Below are 25,515 nucleotides of genomic sequence, written 5' to 3'. Positions count from 1 at the left end.
GGCTGAAGCCATGAAGGCCATGGTTAAATCCAGATGAGGGTTATTTTTTAATTATGTAGTGCAGGTAAACAAGATAATTTAGCTGAAAGATAATGCAGTGAAATTAATGCTGCAGGAATGTGATGCAGACTCTGTTAGTGTCTTGTCTTTTAATGTGCTCATCTTTGCTTTTTCATTTAAATCAATCTTCTTGCACCAGAGTGGTTAGGAAGCAGATGGACCTGCAAAGCCACGGACTGTCCTTCTGCCTCGGTAAGCTTGTGCTGTTGGTGATCTGTTGTTTTCGGACTTACTATGCGAACGAAAGGCTGGCCAGCTCGGGCCAGAGGTTATTGTGAGGAGCAGACAGTTTTACTGAAGCAGTCCAGCCCTTTGCTCCCTGGTCTCTAGCAAGAGGAGATGGCACCTGTAAAAATGTGCACCTGCAGGAAGAGGTTATCGGTTTGGTGGTTTTTGATTACTCCTGAATTTCTGCGGGTTTAAGGGAATGCGCTGCCCAGCTAGAAGCTGCTGATCTTCAGGGAGTTAATTCCTCCTCCAGAAGCTTTCTCTGTGGCATGGGAGCAATGCTGCTTCATTTTGCAGCTCTCCCATTTTATGCTTGATGGTTAAAGTTGGAACACTTATACCTCATTCTGCCAAGAAGCGTTTAGAATAGTTTTCATGAGAAACATCGAAAGTTGCAGGTCCACGGCTGATGCCCTGGCTGCTCTGCATAAATCACTGGCTGGTAAATATATTTAAATGAAGAGCTATGGCAGTCTTGCTAGCTGAGTAATAAATCAGGGCTGAGCAGCTCCATAAAGTTGAATCTTAATGTCTTGGCTTGGAGTTGTAGGGTGGGGTGGTAAAGCTGATGGAACGGTCGGATGTTTCTAAGCAGAATGTGCCTGCCCTTAGTTACGCTGCCACAAAGAATATAAACGATGCTGCATATGTAACTGAAGTGCTGAAAGTGGCTTTTTGTTGGTGTTGCTTGCCTTGTTTTGTGTGTCTGCTTAATATCAGTTGTTTGTGCTTTACATCTCTTTGGTGGCAGCAGCAGACCTTGTGCCTGGCAGTCAGGTCCCTGGCAGGTAGGGGAGAGATCCTAAGCCTTGCTTTCCAGTCCTGTGCTTAGTGCTGAAGCCCTGGTGCTGTGACATCAGCCTATAGAAAATTATGGTGCTTAAACACTTTCAAGGACCTCCTTGAAATACTTCATTATCTGAGGAATTTTGTGGAATACCCAGAAGGTGATTATAAACCCTTGGAATGTGGCTGCCTCTCCATAAAGCAGTCCAGCCAAACAGCAGTTTGAGGCAACTCTTGAATATGAAACCTCATCAAGATTTTCTTTTTTTTCAGATTTGGTTCCTGCAACCCTTGGGCTGCTTGATCCTCACACTAGAGGAACACCTGCCCAAGCTGCCCACTCTCGGGTGCCCCAGCGCTTCGCTGCCTGCTTCAGTACCGTTAGCAAAGCTAACGCTTGCCTGGTCGCTGCGGTGTTGGCATGTCCTAGGGAAGCCCGAATGCTGTTCTTGGTGCACAGGGCTGTTCTGGTGATGAAAAAAGTATTCTGTCATTGCATGGCCAAAACATAGGCGAGGGTCCGGCTGCAAGCCCTCTGGCCAGGCTCAGGTGTACCGCCAGAGCTGGAGCCTCGAAAGGGTTTCCTTCAGAACAGGATTTGGAAGTATGATCAGGTTTCCTAAGAAGGGGCTTTGCAGGACTGCCCTACCCATCAGTCTGTCCTTCACCTCTCTAATAGCTTCTGCTCGCTAATTTGACAGAAAGAGCTTATACCTTTTTTTTATTTTTTAAAAAATAGGCAGCAAGGTAGGTGGGAGAGTTTTGGCTAAAAGGACTCACCAAAGCTCACCTCTCTCCTCTGTGCGACTCGTGCAATGTGTAATGTGCTCCGAAAGCCAAACTGTGGCGGAAACTTGAGCGAGATTTCCTGCCTTGCTAGACATGGGAGTTTATCCCTCAGGGTCCTTCTCTTTTTGTGTGGACTCTTTAGTACTTAATAAGACAAAATGTCCAGTGGAAGCTTCCTCTCTGATTAGGATATTCGTTGTTTCTCTTCTGTGTGGATTCTCTGAAGCTTCAGGGGGTTTTGTTCAGCCTTTAATTCAATTAAGAAATCAAGCAATAGATGCAAATCTCTTTAGCCTCGTTGGTTTCAGTGCTCATGACTACATCCGAAGAGAACATCTCCTTCGAAGTACAACAGGGCAGCTTAGGGAGGAAGTATTTTTCAGGCTTCGGCTGAGGTTTCAGGTGCTGCTGGAGGCTTGTGGATGATTTTGTCCCTTAGGAGCATGGAGTGGAGGAAAGACTGAGGTCACCTGTTGGTGACGGTGCCTTGGTTTAAACCCATTTCTGAAGCTGCACCTTCAGATAGAAACCTGCTTTCCAGCTGGGTGACTTCTATCAAAGGTCGTTAGCTGGTGTGAATTAGACTTGAAACAGCTGGTGGATGGTGAGTGATACCAGGGGACAGGACACACAGTGGTGACTGTCACACCGCCTGCTTTTGCACATGTCCTGCAGTGCTAGCTGGGGAACGACCCGCCTGCTGAGGAATACAAGATTGGGCTCTGATGCCTCATAGTCCTTGCATTTAAAAAGTGACATCTTGTATCTTGCTTCCTGCTGGTTTGTGCTTTCTCTTCTTGTCGTCGGGTACCTCAGCTGTACTTTCTGGCTAGAGCTGCTGAGGGGTCCTCTAGGTACCTTGTTAGACTGCCTTTGTTAGACAAAGCTTATTTTGCTTTTTTAGAAATCATCATTTGTGTCTTTCACAGATGGGAGTGGCTGAGACACAGCCTGGGCTCTTAGTATCCTTGGGGAAGGCAGAGGCAGTCTGGGCTGATCTTGGTATACTTGAGGACTTGTATTTTGGTACAGAAATCCACGTTAGTTTTAAAACTATATAAAATTCAGCTTTGTCCCTGCAAATTCACATGTAAACCAGTTGGATCCCCATGTAAGTAATTTCTAGAGCGTCCAGAATCAGACTTCAGTGAACCCAAGCTGCTATGGCACAGTGAGCCCGTGGAGGGCTGGGAAATTTATCTCGAGAGTCCTACATCTTCTACTTCCAATGTTTCTAGCAATTAGTGCCCCTCAAATCCAAGTGCAGTGTCATGGGGACTGGTCTGCTGCCTTGTGTACGCTAACCAGTGAGAGAACTCTTTTGTGGTCCAAATTAAAATTGCTCTAATTTTTCAGAGTGGTGCTTTGGTCTCGTCTCTGTCGGCTGCCTATCCAGGCGCTTCTGCCAGCCCGAGTTTCCTCTGTCCTGGGCTCTCTCGCAGGATGGCTTCTGCTAAAAAGTTTTTCTGTAATGCCACTGTCTTGACTTCAGTATTAACTTCAAGCAAATTCAGCAAGACATGCATCCTTCCTGACAAAAGAAATCTAGAGTCAAAAATACCTATTTTGTCTTGGTGCCTTGAGTTCTGGTTTTTACTAAATCTTGGAAGCTGATAAAGTGTTCATATGCATTTATATATATACACATGCCTGTCGTGTTTGTCTTCAAAATATGCATTTTTATAGCATTTGTATGGAAGGAGCTCTTAGCCCCATCTTTTTTGGTTGGTTGTTTTTTTTGTTTTAACCTTTTGTAGTTTAATTTCCTGTGGATTTTAGTACTAGCTTTAGCTTACATTCCCTTAAACATAGAATTAAATATTAGGATTTTTACACTCTCTCGCTCTGTTTCCAGACAAAACCAGGAGTTACAAGTAGAGTTTTGAGGGGCTTGCTCTGGCTGGCTACGCACTGGAAACCCAAGTGAAGCCAAAGCCAGGTTAAACTGCATGCAGACAGACCCTTGCTCTGCCCTGCTACAGCTGTATATTTAGCCTATATGCCCTTTCCAATAACAGTCAGGAGAATGTTATTGAACAAGTCGGAGAGGAATGCGAGTCATCGTTTCCCTGAATGCCGTCCCGGGATCCTGCTATCTGTCACGAAGTGCTGCTTGAGCCAGAAATGCTGCCTTGGTAACTCTGCCTCTATAAAATTGTCCCATCCCACCCTTTTTTTTTTTTAAACATTCATGTTCACAACCTCATTGAGTCCTGGGGGAAACTCTCATTTTGTTTGGGTTTGAGCCTGGTTCAGGTTAGCTTGGCTTCTGGTCCTTTTATTAGAGGAGAGTGTGGGCTCTTGTTCCCCATCGCCTTCATGCCCCAGTGCATCCCACTTTGTTCTCCTCCAGCTTCCTCCAGGCAGGATCCATTTTCTACCGTTGATGATCCCCGTTGCCCTTCTCTGCCAGCCCTCCCTCAAGACGGGGCTCAGTTGGAGGGTGCAAGCGGTGTTTAACGTGTGGGGCGACACCGGTGAAGCTGTCCTCGGTGATTATTTGGAGTCCTCTGCTTCTTGATGGGTGTTTATATCCTAATTTGCTTGCTGCCAGCAGCCAGGAAAATGGCAGTTCTACCTGACTGCGATGTTTGTAATTACAGGGGGAAAAATGATCTCTGAGGCCTTCTAAATACTTGGGAAGATAATATCTGAGTTTCCTTTCAACTGAATGCAGTCGAAGATACGATCTGAGTTGGCTGTCTGGGAATAACAAAGTGGGAGGAAGGGATTGATTGTGGTTGCAGAAACTTTCATCAGAGAGTCAGAAGTCTCGCCCAGCCAAAATCTGTGGCTGCCAGTCACTGCTGCGGTTCAGGCGCCGCAGCAGTTCGAGGCATGGCTCAAGCATAGGACAAGTAGCACACGTGGGCTGCAAGGAGCCACTCGAGCAGGATTGACAAGCCGGGGGACATCCATATGGTCTTCCAGCAGATGTGTCAGGTCAGCGTGCAAGTGCATAGTTGAGAGGCGCTTGTGGGTACCACACTCATCCCCTCCTGCCTCCCCAGGGCTGCAGGAGGCTGGGGAAGGTGCTTGCCTCCAGAAGCCTTGTCGCTGCACCTTGTGGGGGAAATGTACTCTGCAGGGAAAGAAAAACACGCTGGCAGAAGGGCTCTGGTGTCCTTTGTGTTTCTGCTGCTGCTCTGCGGTGCCCCTTGCACGCACCTCTGCAGGAGTGCCCCTGGCTGGGGGGTCCGGGGGGCTGCTTCCTCCCTGCCACAGCTCTTGCTGGAGGGAGGGCTACCTGGGAGCATGTCCTCCGTGCTTTCCTTTTCCAGGGCAAGAAGTCTTCCCGGGAGCAGGGTCCCCAGCTGGGAAGGGCAGTCTAGTGGCCCAGCTTCTGGACAGGCAGATGCAATACAGGGATAAAAGGGGAAATTCTACTTTTTGCATCTTTTCTCTCTCTCAGAGCTGCCTGTGTATTCCCTCTGCAGGAGGTGCTGGAGATCACACATCCTAATGAACACAAAACCTGTGCGGTGTCTTGAGCGGTCCAGCTTCCCCTAGCTGCTCGCTCAGCACTCCGCTGTCTGTCAGTCGGAGCAGAGGCATCAGTCAGTGTCTCTGGTCCCAGGCTGGGGGAGAACCGGGAGCAGGTTTTGTTGGCCAAGGGGAGACATGAGATGCAAATGAGAGGGCTGTGGGAAGGCTTCATCCCTTCTTGGTGGCATGAAACTGTATTTTTCAAACAAAAGGTAATGGAAGATAGTAGAAAGCTGCTTCTTAGCTACAGGAAAGTTAAATATCTTGGTGCTTACTCTAGCAGAATAAAAACCGCTGCGAGGTGTTGATTACTGTGACCACTTCCCGTACAAGCTTCACGAAGCTGCTTGTGGCATGTGTGACTTGAAGCAACAAGTCAGTAACAGTTTGCAGCCATGTTCCCCATCAGCAGGAGGCTGCTGCTTGTTTCCCTGCCCGGCACACATTTTTAGCACTGCTGTTTTGGGTTTGTTTGGTTTGTGTTTTTTTTCCCTAGATTGTTTTTCAGTGTCAGGGTTTCCTGTTACTGACACCAGATGTGCTGGAGACGAGCAATGCAGAAATAAAAGAAGGGACGAGACTGAAAAATGCGTCTTTTTCGTGTGTGTGTCCTTTGAGCTAGGTGTCAGTTCAGTTGGGCATTTAACTTGCTGACAATACGGGGTGGGCATAGCTGCGGAAGAGCATGTTGAAATGCAATTTTAGGGCAAAGAATCGAGTACAGCCTGGTCTGTACCTCCTGGGCTGATGGCATCTGGGGTGGCCAGCTAATGATGGCAAGCTTGTCAACTGGCTGGGAGGGGCAGAGGGTGGAAGGGTCTCCCGGGGCTTCAGGAGTGCTGATCTGGGGCTCTCCACTAAGGCAGCTTTCTCTTGCAGTCCCATCTCTGATGCCGAGCTGCCTGCTACTTTGGTTTTGATGTACGCATGGCTATAGGCAGGCAGCTGTGATGGCAGCGTTAAGCCAAAATCTTGTGAATGAACTTGTCTTTTAGGCATGCAGTCTCCGCCATCCCTGCAGATGCCTGGTTAGCGCCGTGCGGGACAGGATGCCGTCGCTCTGAGCACAGCTGAGCGGGGAGCTACGGCTAGTGGTGAATCTTCCTTCCTCCGCCTTGCCTGTTCTCTTGCAGCAGCTGCGTGCCAGTTAGTCTGTGCGTGACGAATGCGTCTCTGTGCAGTTGCCCTCCTGTACTTCCCTTTCCATAACTCATCCCCGACACAGCAGCGTCTGGAGCCTGGGTCATCTTCTGCGAACGTATGTGGCTGAAGCCATTGAGGTTGGAAATGACTGAGAGTCATTTGCAGCATGTTCCTGTAGCTTATAACATAGGCTGTCGGAGGGGCTGCTGTCTTTGTTTCAGGATACGTCTGGAGCTGGGCAAGTGCGGAAACTCTTACTGTTTCCTAAATTTCACGCTCCAGAGTGTTCTTTGTGCATATAATGTGTCAAGCTTGCAGACTGGCGTGCTCTTAGTCTTGAGGAGACTGTAGCTATTAGTTCATAAACTGGCACGCTCTTAGTCTTGAGGAGACTGTATCCATTAGTTCATAAATGTGGTGATGGGCTGCTCTGCCCAGACATGCTGCCTCCAAGCTGTTTCTCCCTCCTGCTCCCCTCCCCAGACTCCTTTAGCGCGGCGCAGACGTGCACGGAGCACCAGCCGCCTCTGCCTGGACCGCGCTGCCAGGCTGGCACCGTTGGTGCCTGCTGTCATGTTTTGGACTGGGGAGCATGTACGGCAGAGTGCCATCTTTGTGTGCCTGGCCGGTGACGCTGGATTTCATCATTCTTCCTGCTTGCTACCTTGACACACAGACGCGCAGTAGCTGACGGGGCTTGCCCAGCGATCCTCCTGTGGAAACACGCACAAGAGATCTTTGCAGAGACAATAGCTCTGTTCTGGAAAGTTGCACTGGCCCTTTTTAGCCAAGTCTGAGTTTGCTTCCTTAGAGAAAGGCCACTTGTTTAATGCTTCCTTTAATGAGGATATTGTTAAATAAGCAATCAGGTAAGTGGGATTCCTCCTCACTCTCCTAAATACCTTCTTATCTGGAGTAGAGAATTGCACGACAGTTACCTGAGCTTTCTGCACGCTAGGCTCAGTGGCATTACTATGCTGGCAGTGATTAATGACCGCAGCCCAGTGATGTGATTGTGCGCTTGAGCAATTGGATTAGATGTAGCTGGACGGAGACTTCACTTTCACTGGTTCTTGCTGAAGTGGTGGTGTAATCAGCCACAGAGGAAGAAGGATTTCTAGGGCAGCCACGGTCCTGCTGCCAGGATGCTTTCCCTGGCCCGATGCTCCCGATTCTGTGGTGGGCAGATAGAAAGGTCTCTGGGAAGATGCGTGGCTAGGAGTAGCTACTTTGTCCTGCTCTCAGTCCTTCCTTTCAGTCCCATCTTCTGTCCGCACTATTATGTGTTCCTGAATAATGAAGGTAGAGCATGTCCTTAACATGTCGGTGGGCCTTGTAGCTGCATGGAGAAGGAGCAAGCTCCAGCACTGTCTTGACAAGTCAGCATCATATCAAGCGCAGCATCGTATCAACATAACTTCACCAAGCAGTTCCGTGTCTCTGAGATGGGGGTTTGGCACTGGAGATCAGGCATGTGCACCGAGCGCTAGGACTGAAGCAGATGTTGATACTGACTTTGATGTTTCATCCAACGCTCCGGAGGCTCAAAGTTGAGACCAAAAGAGCTCTCTCAGAAGCAGGAGGATAAAGAGAAAGTTGTTTCTTTCAGAAGATCACACGGAATGAAACATCCTGAAATTCAGGACTAACCTGAACCTTTGTGTGTGTTCTGCAAAACTGGGCAGTACAGATCCTGCTGGAAGAAGGAGCACTGTGCCACGTAGAGAAGCTGGGGTGGTCTAGCCTTCACTCATAACTTGAAAGTGCCATCTAAGTCAGTTGGCCCCACGGCCTGATGCTTCCCAGAGATCAGCAGATGACCACTGCAGAATGCCATCTGTGTTTGAGTTTTGGCCCTGTTTTGAGCTTGTGTGAAACTGAAGTGTTGAGATTTTTACTTGCGGGGAGCTCCAGCTCCATGCCGCTCGCTGGTCGTGGATGATGATCCTGAAACACTGACTTCTTCTGCATACGACTGGGATGATGTCTCAAGTCAGTCTGTGTTTTGCCCATGATAGTACCATGTGAAATGGTGTGGGCTCTTGAACTTGGCAGAGGTGCCACGCAGGTCCCCAGTGCTTGTTCCAGCCTCGCTGCAGGTACCATTTGCTCTGTTCTGCAGCTGCATCAAGACCTGCAGTGCTGGTGGCCGGCGGACTTGTTGAGCAGGACTACTGGCTTTTAGGCAGAGGACCTCCTATCACAAAAAGTGTTCTGCCTTGAAGCGATAGTCCACGTGGACCTCAGTACTGCGGGGCAATGCCTTGTTCCAGCTATCTGTAGAGCTGTACCACCCTGCCTTTCCTTCTTAGCACACGCAGTGTGAGAGGCTGGCACTGTTTCAGCTTCTGTCAGTTGTTTGTTGAGGTGGAGCTGTGTCAAGAGATTTTTTTGGCGGTGCAAGTTTGTTCTCGGCACTTCTGTGTATTTTTTTTTTCCTTTTGTTATCAGCTACTGAATTCCTCCTATACTCCCTGTGTGCTCCGCTTCCATATGCAGAGACTGTTCTTCTGTAGTTCCCCTAAAATGAAATTCTGAATTTGTGCAACCTGCAAGTGTCACATGAGATCTTCGCGGCCAGTGCGTGAGTTGCTTGGCTGAGGGGCATGTATCATACAGGCAGTATTTGTTGCCTGCTCTGATAATTGTTTCTGAAATGGGTGATGACTTCATCTTCCTCTTCTGCTTGCCACAGATATCAAGAACCTGCTCCTTTCTGCCCAAATACTCCTCTCCATCCAACAGAAGTGCCCTAGGCCAGATCATGTCATTTGGCTGAGCAACACAAAGCTGCACCACACTCGTGCCCAAGCTCCACTGCAGCTGTGACAGGCCAGGGGCAGGGGCTGGCCTGAAGATGTGGTGCTGAACCTCTCCAGGCACCTTTGCAGCTCCGTGCAGTTGTATGCTGGATGTCTGTCTGTCTGGTTGTCTGGGGTGTTTCTCCTCTGCTTGGGTGTGGAGGCTCAGCGCAGCTGTGAGAGGCAGCCATGTTTCCATGCTGATAGCATCTCAGTCCTGCAGCAGCCACAGGGCTGCTGGGTTGTGCTGCTGCCGCATTCCTCCCCCAGCTCCCAGCGAGTCTCTGATCCTGCCTGTACTTGCTGTGCGGGTTGCTTTCTAGTTCCTTGCACAGCAGGACTTTCCAATGAGCAGGCTTCAGGAGAAGTAGCTCACAGACAAGGTGTCATCACTGCAGTGTCCGTACCCTGGACTCCACGGAGGCTGAAGGTGGTGGTTCCTCTTTCTGCTTATTTAAGGTACTGTGCAGGGATGAGAGTCCCCCAGTTTCCTGCTGTGATGATCAGTGGCCTCCTCAGGACCTCTTGCAGAAGGCTACTCCGTCTCTGTAGCTTATTCACAGCCTGTTGGATATTCTCCACCAGACATCTGCTGTGGTAGACGTCTACTTGCTGACTGTGGGTGACTCTGGGTTCACCCACAATCAATTGGTGTGTGTCACTCACCCTCTGACCATGCAAGGAGCTGGTAGGAGAGATGCACCCTGTAGGAAGTGTGACTTGTCCTTACCCGCCCAGCCACTTCATCTTTTGTGATGATAACCTCTGGAGAAGCAGCTCAGACATCTCACTCCAGGTGAAGACCACCATGTGCTCAGTTGCCTTTGGGAAGAGCCCGGACTTGGTTTCCCCGTTGTTTTATCTGGTGTATTCCTGTTCCAATAGGTTCAGGCAGTCGTAAGGACAATAGCAGTGGGGGAATGGGCTTTTTTCTGGCACTGGCATCTCACACCAACCATCCTCCCATCTGTCTTGTGGTTTCCAGCAATGTTATTCTGCCTCTGCTGTTTCTTTTGCGTTTCACTTGAGATAGGCTTTCTGTGACTGACAGCGGTCAGATCAGATGTCTGCCTTGTGGATGCTGTAGCCAGAGGTTATTGTATTCAGCTCATGATTTCCGCTACCCACAGCCCCCTTTGCTAGCTGTGACTGTGCTCGCTGGACCCATTACCAGCAGGTATGGGATGGGAGATGTCGGCCCCGGCACGAGTGGTTTGTTGTGAAACGGCCCATCAAGGGGTGATGATGTGCTAGTCCTTGCGCGCAGCCTCTCAGCTTCTCTAGAGCACAGGTTTTAGGGTGAGCAACCAAATCTTATCTCTCCTATTATTCCTAGAGCCTGCTGTGGTAACCTTGGGCTTGGTTGCCTGCATGGACAGGCCCTCTGCCTGCTTCTGCAAGCCCGTGGTGGGCAATATGCGCTTGCCTGGCTGCAGCAAGGACTGGGAGCCCGTGGTCAGAAGTTGGGCTGGGTTTGCTCTGGGAATTTGAAGCTGCTTCTCAGCCTGGAAAAAAGGAGTTGGTTCAAGATGTGCAAGTGCCTGGCCTGAGGAAGCCCAGTCCCGTGTGCTCCCAGGGGACTGAGCAACACCCGCTTGGTCTGTGTGTCTGTCCTCCAGTCCTGCATAACCCACTGCCTGGCTCGTTACTGCAGATTAGTTAGAGGGCTGTGCTAGCTGCAGTACGGCTTCCCCCGGAACCTCAAAGGGCTCTGTCCTCTTTCATGAACCCACTTGCTCTCCTGCAGACGGGCTGTGAAGAGGAACATGGTGGGGGTGTGTACAGATCTGTGACTCCTGTGTGCCATGGCTGAATGCGGTCTGGAGGGAGAAGCAGCTGGGGAAGCGAAGGAAGTAATGCACCAAAGGAACAGAGGAGAGAAAGGAGAGCTGTGATCCAGGGGACCAGAGAGAGGGTGGGGATGGGGAGGAAGCGAGTGAAAGAAGAAAACAACAAAGTGAGGGAGAGCTGGAGGTGTTTCTTGGCAGAGCGTGGGGACGGGCGAGCTGTGCAAGCAGGAGGGAGCTGGGCAGCGGGTAGCAGTGTGGGACACAGTGTGGGCATAGCTCACTCCAGTCTGATTTTGGGGTGCGTATTGCTGGCTCCCCAATCAAGTCTAAACACACTAATACCAGAAGCTGGAACTGAGAGGAGACCTGGCTTGAAAGCCAGGCTCATGGATCAGAGGAGCAGAAGCATCTGTTGTGCATCAAGCTGTCAAGATGGCAGCTTTGGAGTACCGAAGGTTTCTTGGGACCTTCATACTGCGTAGCTGGCATTTAAGTCCACTGATGCCCCAGCCTGACTCCAGCTTGCCTTGAAAGGTCACCTATTACCGCTGTGCAGAGCACAGAGCCTCAGCTTCGGTTGCATCTGCCCTGTCTCCCTACCTGTGGCTATCTCAGGGTGCTGTGGCTCCAGAGCAGCAGAAACATGGTTGCGTGCATGGAAAAGCAGGAGGATCTTGTTTCTCTAGAGATGCTGTACATCAGAAGAGGAGCTGAGAAGCTCTTGCTCTCTTTAATGGTAGTGGTAGCTCTTGCAGTTAAATCAAAAAGCTGAAACAAAGAGGGTAGCGTGGCAGGTAGCCCTCTGTCCATTGCAAAGAGGTCTGTGTGTGTTAGCTGGCTGGCTTGGATATCGTAATTAATGTGTTGATTGGGTTTCCTTTGTTTAACCAGGTTCCCAGGGCTCCTAGGATGAGGCTGCTGTGAAGGACTGGTGGATCCCCTGCCTACGCTGCAGTGCCTGCAGATTCCCTGTGGTCCCCTTTCTGGCTGGAGCACCGTCGCTGAGGCCGCCAGGAAGAATGACTGTTGGATGCCTACTGCAGCCCCCTTTCCTGGGGAGGACTTGGATCCCTGTGCTGCTGCTGGCAGCCTCTGCTCACTGCCACTGGCCCAGCGAGCCGGCAGAAGTGGTTCGGGACTGGGAAAACCAGCTGGAGGCCTCCATGCACTCCGTGCTCTCAGACCTCCGGGAGACTGTGCCAGCCGTGGTGGGCATACCGGACAGCTCTGCCGTGGTGGGACGCTTCTTCAGAGTCTCCATCCCCACGGATTTAATTGCTTCCAATGGAGAAATCGTCCAGGTGAGAAATGCCATTCCCTCAGGCTTGTTTTCCTTTATATTCCTGCAGGAGTCGAGCTAGTCACCCCACTAACAGACTGGGTCACGAGGGTGCTGTGAAGCAGCCTTAAGGTTTTGTAGGACTATGGGAGGATTTAAAAAAAAAAAAAAAAAAAAATTCAAGTCCTCACCTCATTGCAAAGTTCCTTTCTTCTATAATGAAGAGAGGAGACTTCTCAGGGATGACCGATCGGGTTTGTTGGCTGTATTTAAGCTGCGAGATACTCGGCCCCTGGAACGATGAGCACATTCATAAGGAGATGTTGCCTCGGGATCTGGGGAGCCACGAATTCCCTGGGGCTGCTGCTCTGACACTTGGGGAGTTTGCTTCGCTGTGGTAACAAAACATTGCTAGACAAATAAACCTTGTTCTGCCAGCGGGGCTCTGGGCTGCCTTTGACACAGTCTCTCCTGACCTCGTCCCTAAGTCCTCTTGGGGAAAGGTGGGAGCCTTTCTCTGTATCTGACTTACCCTCCTGCCACTGGCACTGCAGACACCTGAAATCTGAGGTTTTTTGAATCGGTCCTGAGGGCAAGAAAGTGTCAGAATAGCCCGGAGGAGGGTAGGCACACTGCCGAACACACGCTTGCTCATCTTTAGTCCTTTCCTGGGAGGGTGCTGAGAAGACAACTTCTCATCTGCTTGCTTGGATCATGTGCAGTTCAGAAAATTCTGTTCTTAAAAAACAGAATTACCTTCCAATCATAGTTTTAAAAATCCATTTTTAGAAAATATTATGAAAAGACAACCTTCTGCTGAGTCTCAGATCAGAGGGAGATGGAGAGCAAGTCAGGAGAAAGTCTGACATCTCAGCTTCTCCTTGAAGGCAGGTTTGTTTTAGCTCTGCGTACTGTCACGCAATTATCTCAATCCAAATACATGATCTCACTGGCTCCAGCGAGGATGCCGGGACCACGATGTGCCAGTGGTAGGCAGAAAATCTGAAGAATGCATCTGTTATCGACAGACGGTCAGATGGGGAGGAGGAAGGTGGTGGGTGAGCCCCTGGCTAGAGGAGTCAGAGAAGGGGATGAGCTGGTTTCAAAGCAAAGGCTGCGACATTTAATTGCCTCTGCGGCCGAGGAGACTGGCTCAGACGGGAGGTGGTGGTGCCCGCCCTGTTTTAACCACTACCTGTTTTCTGAGCGCGGGGCACCTATATAGCACTGGACTGCAAGAGTCCAGATGGGTGCGGTGAGCCCAAGATCTTGTGTTACAGAAATGATAACTTTGGTTTGGGATTTTGCATCGGAATGGCTCCTTCTGGTGTTATTTAATGGCTACTTCGATGGCAAGAATAATTTTCAGTGTTTGTATGACACTGCAGCTTCCTCAGTCTCCTTTTCCTGGCACAAAAGTAATCTGTGATAGCTCCAGTAGGTGCAGGAAAATCCTCTGATAGGTTATTTCCACCCTACCTGATAGCTTCAAACAATACCTCTGCCACTTTGGTGTTGAGGCATGTTTGCTGACACCAACAGATGCCTGAAGAGATGCAAATGGACTGGGCTGGAGCAGGACCCAACAGTTGCTAGTTGTGTGTAGTTCAGCAAATGCTGGGAGCGATTTTCACGCTCGTCCATGGGCTTGCCCGAGTGCATGTTGCATCTGTTCACCTTGAAATTGATTTTAAAAGTGCAGCAGGCTCTAGGGCACTGTTAGCAGCCTCGCTTAGCTGGTGTATCTGGAAGGTCTCTCCCTTGCAGAGAATGAGCGTTGGCTACTGAGCACAGCCAACCTTTGCTACGGGGATTTGATTCCTGGCTAGCGAGAACTGCGTAGGCACTTTTGGGTGCTGGGGTGCATTTTTGTTTTACTGGAAAGTTTCAGGGCAAGCTGCTCTGGTCTTTTTCTCAGGCTGCCTTGCATTTCTCAGCCAGAACAGTAAAAGCGTAATACTTCTGGATCTTGCTAACTGGTGTACTTAAATCCTAATAAGAAAGAATAAGGGCTGTGCCCCTGGAGATGAAGCAGTGGGTTGGAGTTTACAATGAGATGCGGTTGCCTATATTCAGTCCCCTTCAATTTCTAAGAAATTGGCTATAATTTCTTTTTTTAAAAAAAAAAAAAGCTGACAGTTGATGTCCCCAAGCTCCCAGGAGCTTCCCATCTGGAGCCTGAAGAATGTTTGATTGCTTCGTTTCTAGATAATTCCTGCTGATTATTTCTAGGCTCCGTTTGTATTGTGGTGGGGATCACCTTGAAGCTGCTTCTCAGATCCTCTCCCTGCTTGTTAGCAGATTCCAGCCGGCTGTAGACAAAATACTTTTCTCTGCAAACTTGGTTGTGGGATGGAAACAACGCCAGGCATCTGCAGCGTGGCGGAGGAGTGCCTCGCAGGCACGCACTCCTGCACAGATATGTGGGCTCTGTGTGTAATCAGGTATGTGCTCCTGGGAGCAGTCGCCAGTGTTTCCCTGCCACCCCCCAAGCTGCTCGAGAACAGGTGAGATTTGTATGGTTAAGTACAAAAGCAAGTTTATTCTAACGCACTCAAGATACAAAGGTGGACGTGCAGAAAAGTAGTAAAAAAACCCCTACTTTGTGTCTTGATTTCAGAGTCTCTTTTCTGTGTTGCTCAGAGGCCACAAGGCTTTGTGGCTGTTGTAACTCATGGCTGGCAATTAGAAACTCCCTTTGCCTGTGCCTTGTCTTGCTGGGCGGGTGCCTTGCTCAGGTGTTAATGTGTCCTCTGAAGGGCGGCTGCAGCTTGCAGGTATTTCAGCTGTTGAATTTGGTGGCAGTTCAGTCCAGATGCTGTCCCGTAGCTTCTTCGCTACAGCAAGGCTTCTCACTGCAGGATTGCTTTCCTGGTGTCTGAAGGTGTCTTGGAAATGAAAACTTGTTGTGCCTTCCCAAAAGGGTTAACAGCTGCTTGGCACCTTGCAGCCCTTCTTGCCGCATTTGACACCAAAACCTTGGCATTTTTACAAGAGTTTGGCTAAAACATCCGATCTCCACATATCGTACAAAACCCTTGCCGTGCAGACAGGTAGTGCAAAAGTGTGCAGGTTCCCACTAGCTCCTGGCAGACGCTGGCTGGGAGCAGGATAACTGGGGGCGTTGGTGCTGGTACCTTCACCACGATCGGTTGCCGTTGGCTGATGATCTCCTTACCCCATTTCCACCGAAGACTGCGCGGAGTCTGACCCTTTACCTCTCAGCTTTGTCCTGTTGTTGAAGAGCAGATCATGCTCGGACCAAAGACCAGGTGGATATCCTGTTCCTGCCGCTTCCATTGGAAGCTGCTCTGATTAAAAATGCAGCTTCTAGCCTAAATTTAGAGATGGCTAGAAATATTTACATGTGCTGCCCTTTAGCTTAAATCAATTCTACCTTCATAATATTTACTTCCTTTATGTATTTATAAGTGACAGGCATATTCCCCTGTCTTGATTTTATTTGGTTAAGCAAGCCAGCCTCTTTAGTCTCTTTCATAAAATAAGCTTTCCCTTCCGCTCCTCATCTTTGCAGCTGTCTTCTGCACCTCTTCCAGCTTGAGTTTATTTTTCTTATGTTTGCATGACCACAGCTACAGAAAATACTCTAGATGAAATTTTACCAGAGCCTCGTATAAAGGCATCAAAACTTCCTTTTCTCTTCTGTAAATAACCTTGTTTGATACAATTATTTGCTTTTCCATGTCTGCCTTACTTTGGCTCAGATGTCTTGCCATCGGCTGAAATACCCAGGTCTGTGGGTTTTTTTTTCTGCTTCCAGTTGTTGAGGTCCCAGAAGAGGACATTAGGCGAGGTGCGGGATCGTTAATTTTGCAGTGCTGATCTTGGTCTCTGAGGTCTGCTAGTCCTGTCTCTAAGGTTGTCCCATTTTTCTTGTATGAAAACCTAAGCCTCCCATCGCTGTCTGGGTGAGGACACAAATAATCAAGGTGAGGACAGTGGCACTAACATGGATAGCACCTCTGTCAGCGTTTGGGATGGTGGCTGTTGCAGTAAGCATGGCTCTCCGCTCATCCCACCGGTGACGATACCCTGCCACAGATTGGGAAAGCTGACACTGGCCTTGGCCCATGAAAGAAAAAACACACAAAGGACGGCATTTACGTGGTGATCACCTCCATCCTGCATGCAGGTCGTTGATCTGACTTGGTGCAGAAACCGCTGTAGAAAGCATCTGGTGTCTCCCAAGTCTGCGAGAAGGGCTTTCTGACTAGAGGCTGTGATGGTGTTTCTCTAGGCTGGGTGCAGTGAACAGGAGACATCTGGGCTGCAGACGCCTCTCTAGAACACCAGGCACTGCACTTGGATCAGAGTATTAAATATAGTCACTACCTGGCATTGCTGTGGCAATACCTGCACCTTTCCCTTGGGATGCAGGGATAAATCCAGTTCCCTCCAATACCAGTGTACCCACAAGGTATTTGATCCCTTGCACAGTCCAATATCCTGCATATGCCCACAGTATATAAAGGCGTGCAATGTAATGGCTTTTGTTTAAAGGTGGATCTATAAAGTATGCTGGAAGGAGAGAAACTCCTGGTGTGCACTGCTTCCCAAGGCACACATCCCTGTGCGAGCAGGTGATTTGCTGTGTCTTCCTTGAAGATACATAAAGCTGCCGACCTGCCCTCATCCTGGGAGTGTTAGGTATGGGATGGATCCCACGGAGCATATCTGCTGCTCAGGTTCGTTAGCCGATGCTAGGGAGAAGTTCTCGGATGAGCACAGCGAAGTCTTACTGTCCTTGGCTGTGTCTTGGCTCCTGATTTATTTTCGTTTTGAAGTGCACGGTCTCACCAGGGCTTGTCAGGAAGACAGATTAAACACGTAGCGGGGGCCCCAAGAAGCTGTCGCTGTATGCAAACATAGCTGGTGGCAAAGTGATTAGAACAACTGAATTAACTCGTGTAGTTGATTTACACGGTGCAGCTATGCAGCAGGTTTGTGGGGTTATCGGAATATTGGATATTAATCTGGGCAAAAAGGAGCCTTGCATTCCAAGCAGGAGCCTGATTTTCCAATGATTGTTCTATTTGCCATCGGTTAAAGTGGCTTTTATTGAACAGCTTTACTGTCATCAGACTTCAGGGACCTTGTTTTATAAACGGGACCCGCAGAGACTGGGTTGCAGGAGTCCTGACATCGAGTACCTGCTGCCAGGGCTGTGCTGCATGCCTCAGCCCTGCTCTGACCCCGAAGCAAAGGGCTGGATGTCAGCAACCAGCCTGCAGTGCCAGGACACGCTCAGTTTCAGGGAAGAAAAACACTGGTATTGTTGTTTTGGTTTTTTTTTTCCTCTTGCAATGATCCTTATTTCAAAGAGTTTTAACTGAATGTGAATTTTATTATAGTGGTATTTCTCAAAGGAGGAAGACAAGCAAAGAGTGCTCCTGAGGGGCTGTGTCATCAAGTTGGGTATCTTAAAAGGCTCTCTGTGTTGAAGCATGTGAGCTTCATCTCCTTCCCAGGGTCCCCAGTTTTACTGGACTTTGACTAACCAGAAGGTGTAGCAACAGCCGCTATTTACAGGGCAGCATGCTGGGATAAATAGCAGCGCCTGGAACAGGTCCAGGCAAAGGATTTCTTGGGGCAGGGCTTTGCATAGCTGCCATGCTGCAATCTTAGCGATAAGATGAGCTGATAAGATTTCTGCTGGGGGGGCCGAGGGGGCCACTTATCTTTTTCCTGCAGCGAGACCGAGTCAGGGAATTTTCAGTGTGCGCTTAGTAACAAGCTCTGAATTTGGAGGAGTGGAAAATGTGACTCAATCTAATTATAAACTAGCTTTTCAGGCGGGCTGGGAAGTTCCCGTGTTTTGTCCTGCTTTTACGGGTTGTTGCCCTGAGCATCTGGGGAGACTGAGGAATGCGACAGTAAGGAGAATCCTGCGAAGGAGCCGACCTGAGATTGCGGGATCTGGCTCGCCTTTCCTTGCCGCGCTCTTGAATGCCAGCTTTCCAGCAATCTGCTGATGGCAGGAATAAATTGCCAGGGCTGGTTAGCTGCACGGCGGCAGCACTAAACCCCCAGCACTTGGCATCCCTGCTGTGTGGTATTTTTGCTTCCCTTTGGCCTTTCGCTTATAAAAAGTCACGCTGAAAGAAGAGCCCGACTGAACTTTTTAAGCTGTTTGAGGCTTTTCCTGCCCTGCGCTCGCCCCCCGAACAAGGGAGAAAGCGGGGTGTGGGCAGCCCGTGCTGACCCCAGCCCTGGCGCGGGCGGGCTGTGCCTTCCCTCTCCAACAATAAGGCTAAACAAATCCTTCCAAGCTGCTTGCATGGACTGATGAAAGGAGGATTTCTTGGGACACTCAATGTTTTGTAGTGACCTCCCAGTGAAACAGCTGTTGTGTTCCCTTGTGCAGGCAGAGTGGGACGCTGAATAGTGCCCTTATAGCAAACACAGAGGCGCATCTGGAAAAGAAGCCGTCATGGTAGGAGTATGTGAGGGTGGCATGAGCTGGGCGTAGCCACTCAGCCTGCGCTGTTGCGAAGCCATTTTACTGATCGTAAAGAAGTTGGCGAGACAAAGCACCGCTCTTCGGGCAGGCTGTATCCACGCAGCGCAGCTCTATGCTTGCATCCACAAAGGAGGGGGGCTGCTTTCTGTGCATGAGGTTTGCTTGCCCGCTTGATGGCTGGAAAATGCAGCAGACATGTAAACTTCTCCTTCGGGTTTTCATGAGCGTGTAAAAGTAGAACAGCTACTTCAAGTAGCTTTGCTGCCTGGTCCTTCAGGGACTGAAGTTTGAACTTGAAGTCAAGGGCCAGGACCTGTGATACAGCCTCTGCAGCCTTGTTCTCCCTTAGCTCAGCTTTCTGAGCTGAAAAGTTTGATTTTTCTAAGGCAACAGCTTCAGTGCATGGAGACATGCAGGAAGAGCTTTGCAGAGCTTTCGCTGGGACCAGCCGAAATGTGGGATTAGTGTAACCATCCTGACCTACCCTGTGCACAAAGGAAGCACCAATTACCGGCTGTTCCTATATAGCTTTCGGTCTCTGAACAGAGGTGGTGAGCTCCTGCTGGTAATGAAGAGTCGGGTCACCGAGGCTAACATACTTCTGAGAACCAGTGAAGTCTCTGGGCTGTTTTTAGACTTTCAGGGGCAGATGCATCTGCATGAAATGTCCTGGAGCAGCTTGTTTTTGTCTATGAGCTCCTGTGCCTTTTGTCCAAGGCATGTGGCAGCTTGGAAGAGCACTGTCTGCTGAGGATACCCAAAAGCTCTGGCGGGTATCGCAGTCCCCTCTGCATGTGCCGCGATTCCTCCCTGCTCGCTGTGCCAAGTAAATGCAACTTTCCTTTCTTCAGACTGAGCTTTCCCATAGTGCAGCACTCTGTGGTGGCACCTGTGGTGGCACCGTTGCTGTGCCCAGCAAGCAGAAGGCTCCGAGAGGTGCCCATCCTCCTTTCACTGTTTTCTGAGCCTTGTGTTTCTCGGCAAGACCTGTCTGATGTCCTAGTTTGCGGTTCTGCTGTATTTGAGGAAAGAAAGGGGGATGTAAGATTGGAAGCTCCTTTTTGCATCTTCTCCTGGTTGCATACAGGCAAGCCTCCCTGTCCGGGCTGTTCCTTGGGGCCAAAGGCAAGCAGCTGTGGTGGTCTGAGGGTTGTCCAGCTCCTGCCTTGAGCCATCGTGTTCCCTGACCCAGTGCAGCAGCCTCTGCTGCTGCAGGACCTGCCCAGGGCAGTGGTGCCCGGACGGCTTGGCCGCATGCACACCCCACGCCTGCAGTCACTGGCTCCATCTTCGTGTTGGTGAAGAAGAGAAATGCACCTGATGGACCCACGGGCAGGGCCAGCCTCCCAAAAGAGGACTTGATCCTCTGACTTGGAGCCTGCAGCCCCATGTTCTCGTTGTTTCTCTTGGCTCCCGGTTGGCTGTGTCAGCACCATGAATCATTGCAGTGCCCTTGGTTCCAGCAGCGCTGGGGCGGATCTGAAACCCATGTCTCTACCACCGCTTGTCTGGCCCGTGTGGGACAAGGCAGCCCAAAATCTGCCTGCCCACATACCTGGTTTGGAGCTGAGACTGCCTGTTTTGCTTCTGCTGACAAAACTGCCCTGTGCTGCTGCATTAGCAGGGGGTTAAGATGAAGCTTGGGTTTAGGCAAACAGCTTAGGTTTGACTCTTTCTCTGCAGTTGTATTTGCATTTGAATTGTCTTCCTTTCCATTTTCTTTCCCCTGCCCACTGGTTAATTGCTTGCAGAAGCCTGAGCACTGCAGACTTGGTTTAACACCGGTTAGCTCAGTCAGCTTGAGCACAGTTCAGTTTGCCTTCTGCTCAGATGTAGAGAGGGCTCAGCCGGGGTATTTTTCATTATTGGCCCTGTGTGCTTAGGGTAATGCTGAGGAGCAACCGAGAAGGGGAGTCTGTCATACAGCAAACTGTCATCAGTAATTATAATCCAAATGAAATCCCTGGCACAGGGTCTGTCTCAGAAACAGCTGGACACGGGGAGGAGAAGGGAGTGGTGGGAGATCTGGCAGGGCTGCAGGAGTATCCATGCTCACCCCTGCCCAAAAGCAGTCAGGAATTTCTTAGGACTGATTGGAAAGGGCGCAGGAAGGAGCAGAGTCCCTGGCTGCTGCTGTTGCTGCCCACGGGAAGGTCTGGCAGCATAGGCTGGGGAGATCCCATCGGATACCTCCAGGGCCGGGAGGATTTCATAGTGATGTGCCAAAGGGTCACCTGTGGCAGGATCCTACAGTACCTGTCTCCTTTTTGGAGGATTCCTCAGGAGGAGGAGGACTAATACTTGGAGGATTAGAGGGTACTCTTGTAGGCAAGAATGTGGTTTTTGCCTGAATTCCCTCAGAGGCAGCAGTTTTGCTCACTGCTCCTTTGCTTATCTTTGTCTTGTTGGCTACAGGGCTTTAAGATCTAAGTTTAAAAAAACAAATCAAACCGAGCTATCTTCTCTCATGAGCTGACTGCTCTTGGCTGGCCTAAAAATAACAGGCCACGTATATCTGAAAGGACTTTGTGAACAAGGTCTTCAAAGCCAGCCAGACCACTGTATGTATTTAAAATCACAAACATGGCTAATTTTTTAATGGTCTTCAGTACACTGCCAGGCTTGTGTAATCTTTACCCGATAAGCATTCATTTACAATTATCTCAAATAATGGGAAAACAAAGGCAGCCTTTTGTTTCTTGGGCAACGGAAGAGTTATTTTGAAACCAGACCCCTTGAGGGAAATGGCAGGGCTTAAGGCTGATATTTATTGCGTACATAGAAAACTGGAAAACTTTTTACATGAAAACTAGAGATCCCAAATCATTAACTATGCATAGCCTTAACAAATACCCTTTGAAGCAATATTTGAAGGAAACATTGCAAGAACAGAGTCCAGGGCTCCCCGTTCCCGCTTTCATGCCACCACGAACACAGCAGCGACCGTGACCAGGACGGACCCACGCTGAGGGCTCCGCTGGTTATCATTCATTGAGGAACAAGTATGTTTGTTCAGCCCGATAACTGCTTTGATTATCTACTCTAATCTTGAGGGGTTCTTCCTTTGTCATGTGAATATGGATGAATTTTGCCACCAGGGCAGTAGCCGTGTTTAAAGCAGAGCCATGGCATTGAAGACTTGTTGCCTTCCTAAAGATTTCCCAGGGGAGGCACAAGCATCTTCATGGATTTCAAACGCGTAATACACATAAATTTGATTTTCTGAATCGCCTCGTGCAGAACCCTTAGAAACAGTCCACATCTCCTCGCAGGTTGAATACAGCTGAACTAGCTCAGCTCTTTTTTAAATCAAGTTTAAGTGGGTTTATAAATGTTTTGCAGCCGTTGCATCCTTGCTAGAACAAGTTGTCCCAGTAGGTGATTGCCTGGCCTGTTTTTGTTTTTCAGGAGAGCCTAGTTTTCGGTGTGAATCTGTCTAGCTGCAGTTTCATTTTCTAGCATGGGCCCTTAAGAATGTGAGCTCAGATGTAAACCGTAGGTTAAAAATGGGTTTCCAAGCAGAAATATTCAGACTGGCCTGTGCCTCCCTCACTGTCCTTTTTGCATGTGGGGTTGGCCATCTTTCCCAAATGAGTTTGGCTATCAAATGTAGGAGCATACGTGATTGAAGAGAATCACCTTGTGACATAAGATTAAAGGTAATGCTTGTTGTATGTCTCCTCATGCGCCGTGCCTGGGGAGGAGGGAGCAGCAGAAAACCCCGGCTCGCAGGAAAGCTCTGCATGGAGTGTGTGATCCTGTAATTAAGGGCTTTTGTAGAGTGCACGGAAGGGGAAGACTTGTTCCAAATGTAGCCTGAAATTACACATTCAGCGTGCATTTAACCACTCCCTATTAAAGATTTTATTCTTCTTGATTGTGTAAGCCTCAATAACGCTGTGGCTTTGTCCTGGCTTCTTATGTTTCTGTTCCTAATGTGTGCCCAGCACTGCCCTTCCTCCTCCCCAGCGGGCAGGTTAGCAGCTAATTTTGGCGCGAGGGGATAAAGAGTGGCACCATCCAGCTCCTGCTAATGTAAATGCTGGATTGCACTGGGCACTGTCCTGGCATCTCAGTTTTTAGAGGGTGTGATGAAATTACACTTTTTTTAAAGAAGAAACACAAGTGCAGGTCAGCCCCGCTTCTGGCTGGGCAGGATCAGACCCTGCCTTTGTCCTCTCTTGGCAGAAGAGCTGCCAAGGAAGGACAATTTGGTCCTTTGTTCCTGCGTGCCCCTCTCAGGTGAAGGGCTGGTTTTCCTTCGGGCTAGCTGGGGTAAAAGCAGCTCCTGTTCTTGCTGCGGTGGAGCAGCAGCAGTGCTGCCAAAACCCACTGGTTTCTGCCAGACACATGGGTAAAGAGCAAAGCTGAGTGGAAGGATGTTCGCATCTCAGCGCCTTGGTTCGGGTGGGATACATCAGGGCGCATGGCCTGTGGGGTGGCTTTCTCTGTCTGGTGTAGGCAGGAATCTTAATTTCCTGCTCTCGGACATTGCTGCTGAGGAGTTAACTAAAAGCTGTGCTGACAGCTTTAAACTCTGCTCTATAAACTGTAACCAGTGTGTGTCTCATGATGTGCTCTCCAGCTTGTCCAGGCTGGCCAAAAGCAGGGCTGATCCTTTGCAGAGGAGAGGAATGGGGGTGTTGCCCCTACGGTCGTGGCCGAAACCCTCTGTGGCTCTTGCACAAAAGCTTTCTCATGCTGCTCTCACCAAAAGACTTGGGTCCTACGCTACCCTTGCAGAGCTGCGTGTCCAGACCCTTCAGTGTGCCAAAACCCGCAGCGGCGGGGAAGTCTGTGAGCCCTGCTGCCCTGCCTTTCAGTGGGCTGCCTAATCCTCCCTGCAGCCGTGGGGGCGGGAGAGGTACCCAGGACTCGCAGTCTGCCCAGCCCTGCAGCACCGGGCATTGCTCTTCGTCTGTCCATCCCAGGGGCTTTCCCCAGCAGGACCTGCGATTAGGCAGGTCTGGTGAGTCCAGCCCCATCTCTGCGCCCGCTGCCGGACGGGGGGGGCACTCCTGCCGGGCAGATTTCCTTGTGAAGCTCCTCGCCCAGCTTTGCGTTTGGATAAATTATGAAATATGTATGAGCTTTACAGAACTGCAGAGTAACCAAAGCACCCTTTCAGGAGGAGAGCTGGAGCGTGGCTCTGCATTGGACTGCAGCAAGCCCACAGCCTCGACCAGGCTGCTAAATCTGTCTCTGTGGGCCCCAAATCGCCCTGTTTCCTCTGGGTGTGGGGAGAGATACCTCGTGGTGAGCTCTGGAAAGCCCAGCCGGGGCACTTTCCAAACGCCTCTGAGCCCAGGGGGGGCGGGGGCGGTGATGCTCAGGTTACTTGCCATGGGGTACCTACAGCCCCAGGAAATGTCACAGCCTGCCAAGCTGGCAGTGTCACCCCTTCCACCGTGCAGCCCGAGCGGCTCTGCTGTGCTTCGTGATCGGTGAGCGGCTGTAGCACAGATGGACGGACATCAGCTGCTGGGAACAGGAGGCTTGGGGGGGTTTGTGTCCGTCCGCCCTTGGCTATGGCCCGGGGTGGGAGGCAGGAGTGCCCAGGGCTCCGACACGTGTGGCTTTCCCCCTCACGGGGTGGGGAGCGCCTTGGCGGGGTGTCAGCCATGCTGGTGATGTTTTGGAGAGAACCAGCATCTTTTCCGCAAGAGCAAAATGGCCAGGGGACCTGAAGGGTCCAGACCTGGGCTGGCTGGGCAGGGGACCTGGGGTTGGAAGAGGAGAGTGGGCTCAGAAGGGCACAAATGAGTAAGTTGGGAAGCGGAAGCAGCGGGTGAGGTTACCGTCGGCTCCCTCCTCTGGAGCGTATTGAAATGCCGTCGTTGCGTACGTTGCCCCTGCTGTTGGACCGTGGAGTTCGAAAGGGAGGCTTGTGCTCTTGGGCCGTGCTTCGCTAATCTGTGCCACAAGTCGTGTGGGAAAAACAAAACAAACAAACAAATAAAAAAGTGTTGCTGTTGACCTGAAAGAGGTAGTAAATAGTGCGTTGGAGTCCTGAGGTGCCTGCGGTCTGGGCCAAGGCTGCCCATTGTTTCTAGTCTGCAGAAGCAAGTTGTTATACGACAGTGAAATCCTTCATTTTAAGCTAACTCTGAGTATAAAGCCAGGCTGGTGCGCTGTCCTGTGTGATGTCCAGCAGTGCCCCGGCCCGTGTGCTGTGTCCCTGCCTGCCCGCGCTGGCCATGGCAGTGCTGTGCTGACCAGATGTCGGATTTGCTCCGCTCCTTCGTCCCCAGCTTGCCGTTCCTCTGGCAGTGCAAGAGGATGCCGTGATTTAAGCGGCTGCGTAGCTCTCAGGATTTGCTGCTGCTCGTTGAGAGCTGGTGTCCTCCAACCAGGCGGGGGACTCTGAGCGATAGTTTGCCAGCTTCTGGCCCCTCCGGCTCAGCCTGGCTGCTGGGGGCAGCGGGACGAAGCAGAAAGTTAACAGAGAAAACATATGTTCTGCTGAGGTGCTGGAGCAATGGGCTTGCAGGGTGTGATCAGGTGAGGAAAGGAGCGAGATGGCAGGGATGGGAGAGGAAGAAGAGGGAGCGGGAGGAGGGCAGTTGTTGGATCAGCTCTGCTGTATCACATAACTTTATAGCTTCGTAGCTCTCCCCGTGACTTGAACTCCCCTTCTGCCCTCAGAGAAAATGAACCGCTTGTGCTTAGTAG

The 25,515-nt window shown here is 50.3% G+C and overlaps 1 protein-coding gene across 5 annotated transcripts in view; it reads left to right on the top strand.

Annotated features, from left to right (window-relative positions):
• The window catches only part of DAG1 (dystroglycan 1), a 53,122-nt gene that overhangs the window by 24,434 nt on the left and 3,173 nt on the right, over window positions 1-25,515 (top strand). For all 5 annotated transcript variants that reach the window (XM_076346054.1, XM_076346055.1, XM_076346058.1 and 2 more), the window contains one exon: window positions 11,975-12,384. In XM_076346054.1, coding sequence (XP_076202169.1) covers window positions 12,103-12,384 — 282 coding nt within the window. In that variant the 5' untranslated portion in view covers window positions 11,975-12,102. The remainder of the gene's footprint in view (window positions 1-11,974; window positions 12,385-25,515) is intronic.

Source organism: Aptenodytes patagonicus, chromosome 8 (assembly GCF_965638725.1).
Source record: "Aptenodytes patagonicus chromosome 8, bAptPat1.pri.cur, whole genome shotgun sequence".
Classification (NCBI taxonomy): domain Eukaryota; kingdom Metazoa; phylum Chordata; class Aves; order Sphenisciformes; family Spheniscidae; genus Aptenodytes; species Aptenodytes patagonicus.
Note: the sequence above shows the minus strand (reverse complement) of the source record. Positions and strands in the feature narration are given on the sequence as shown.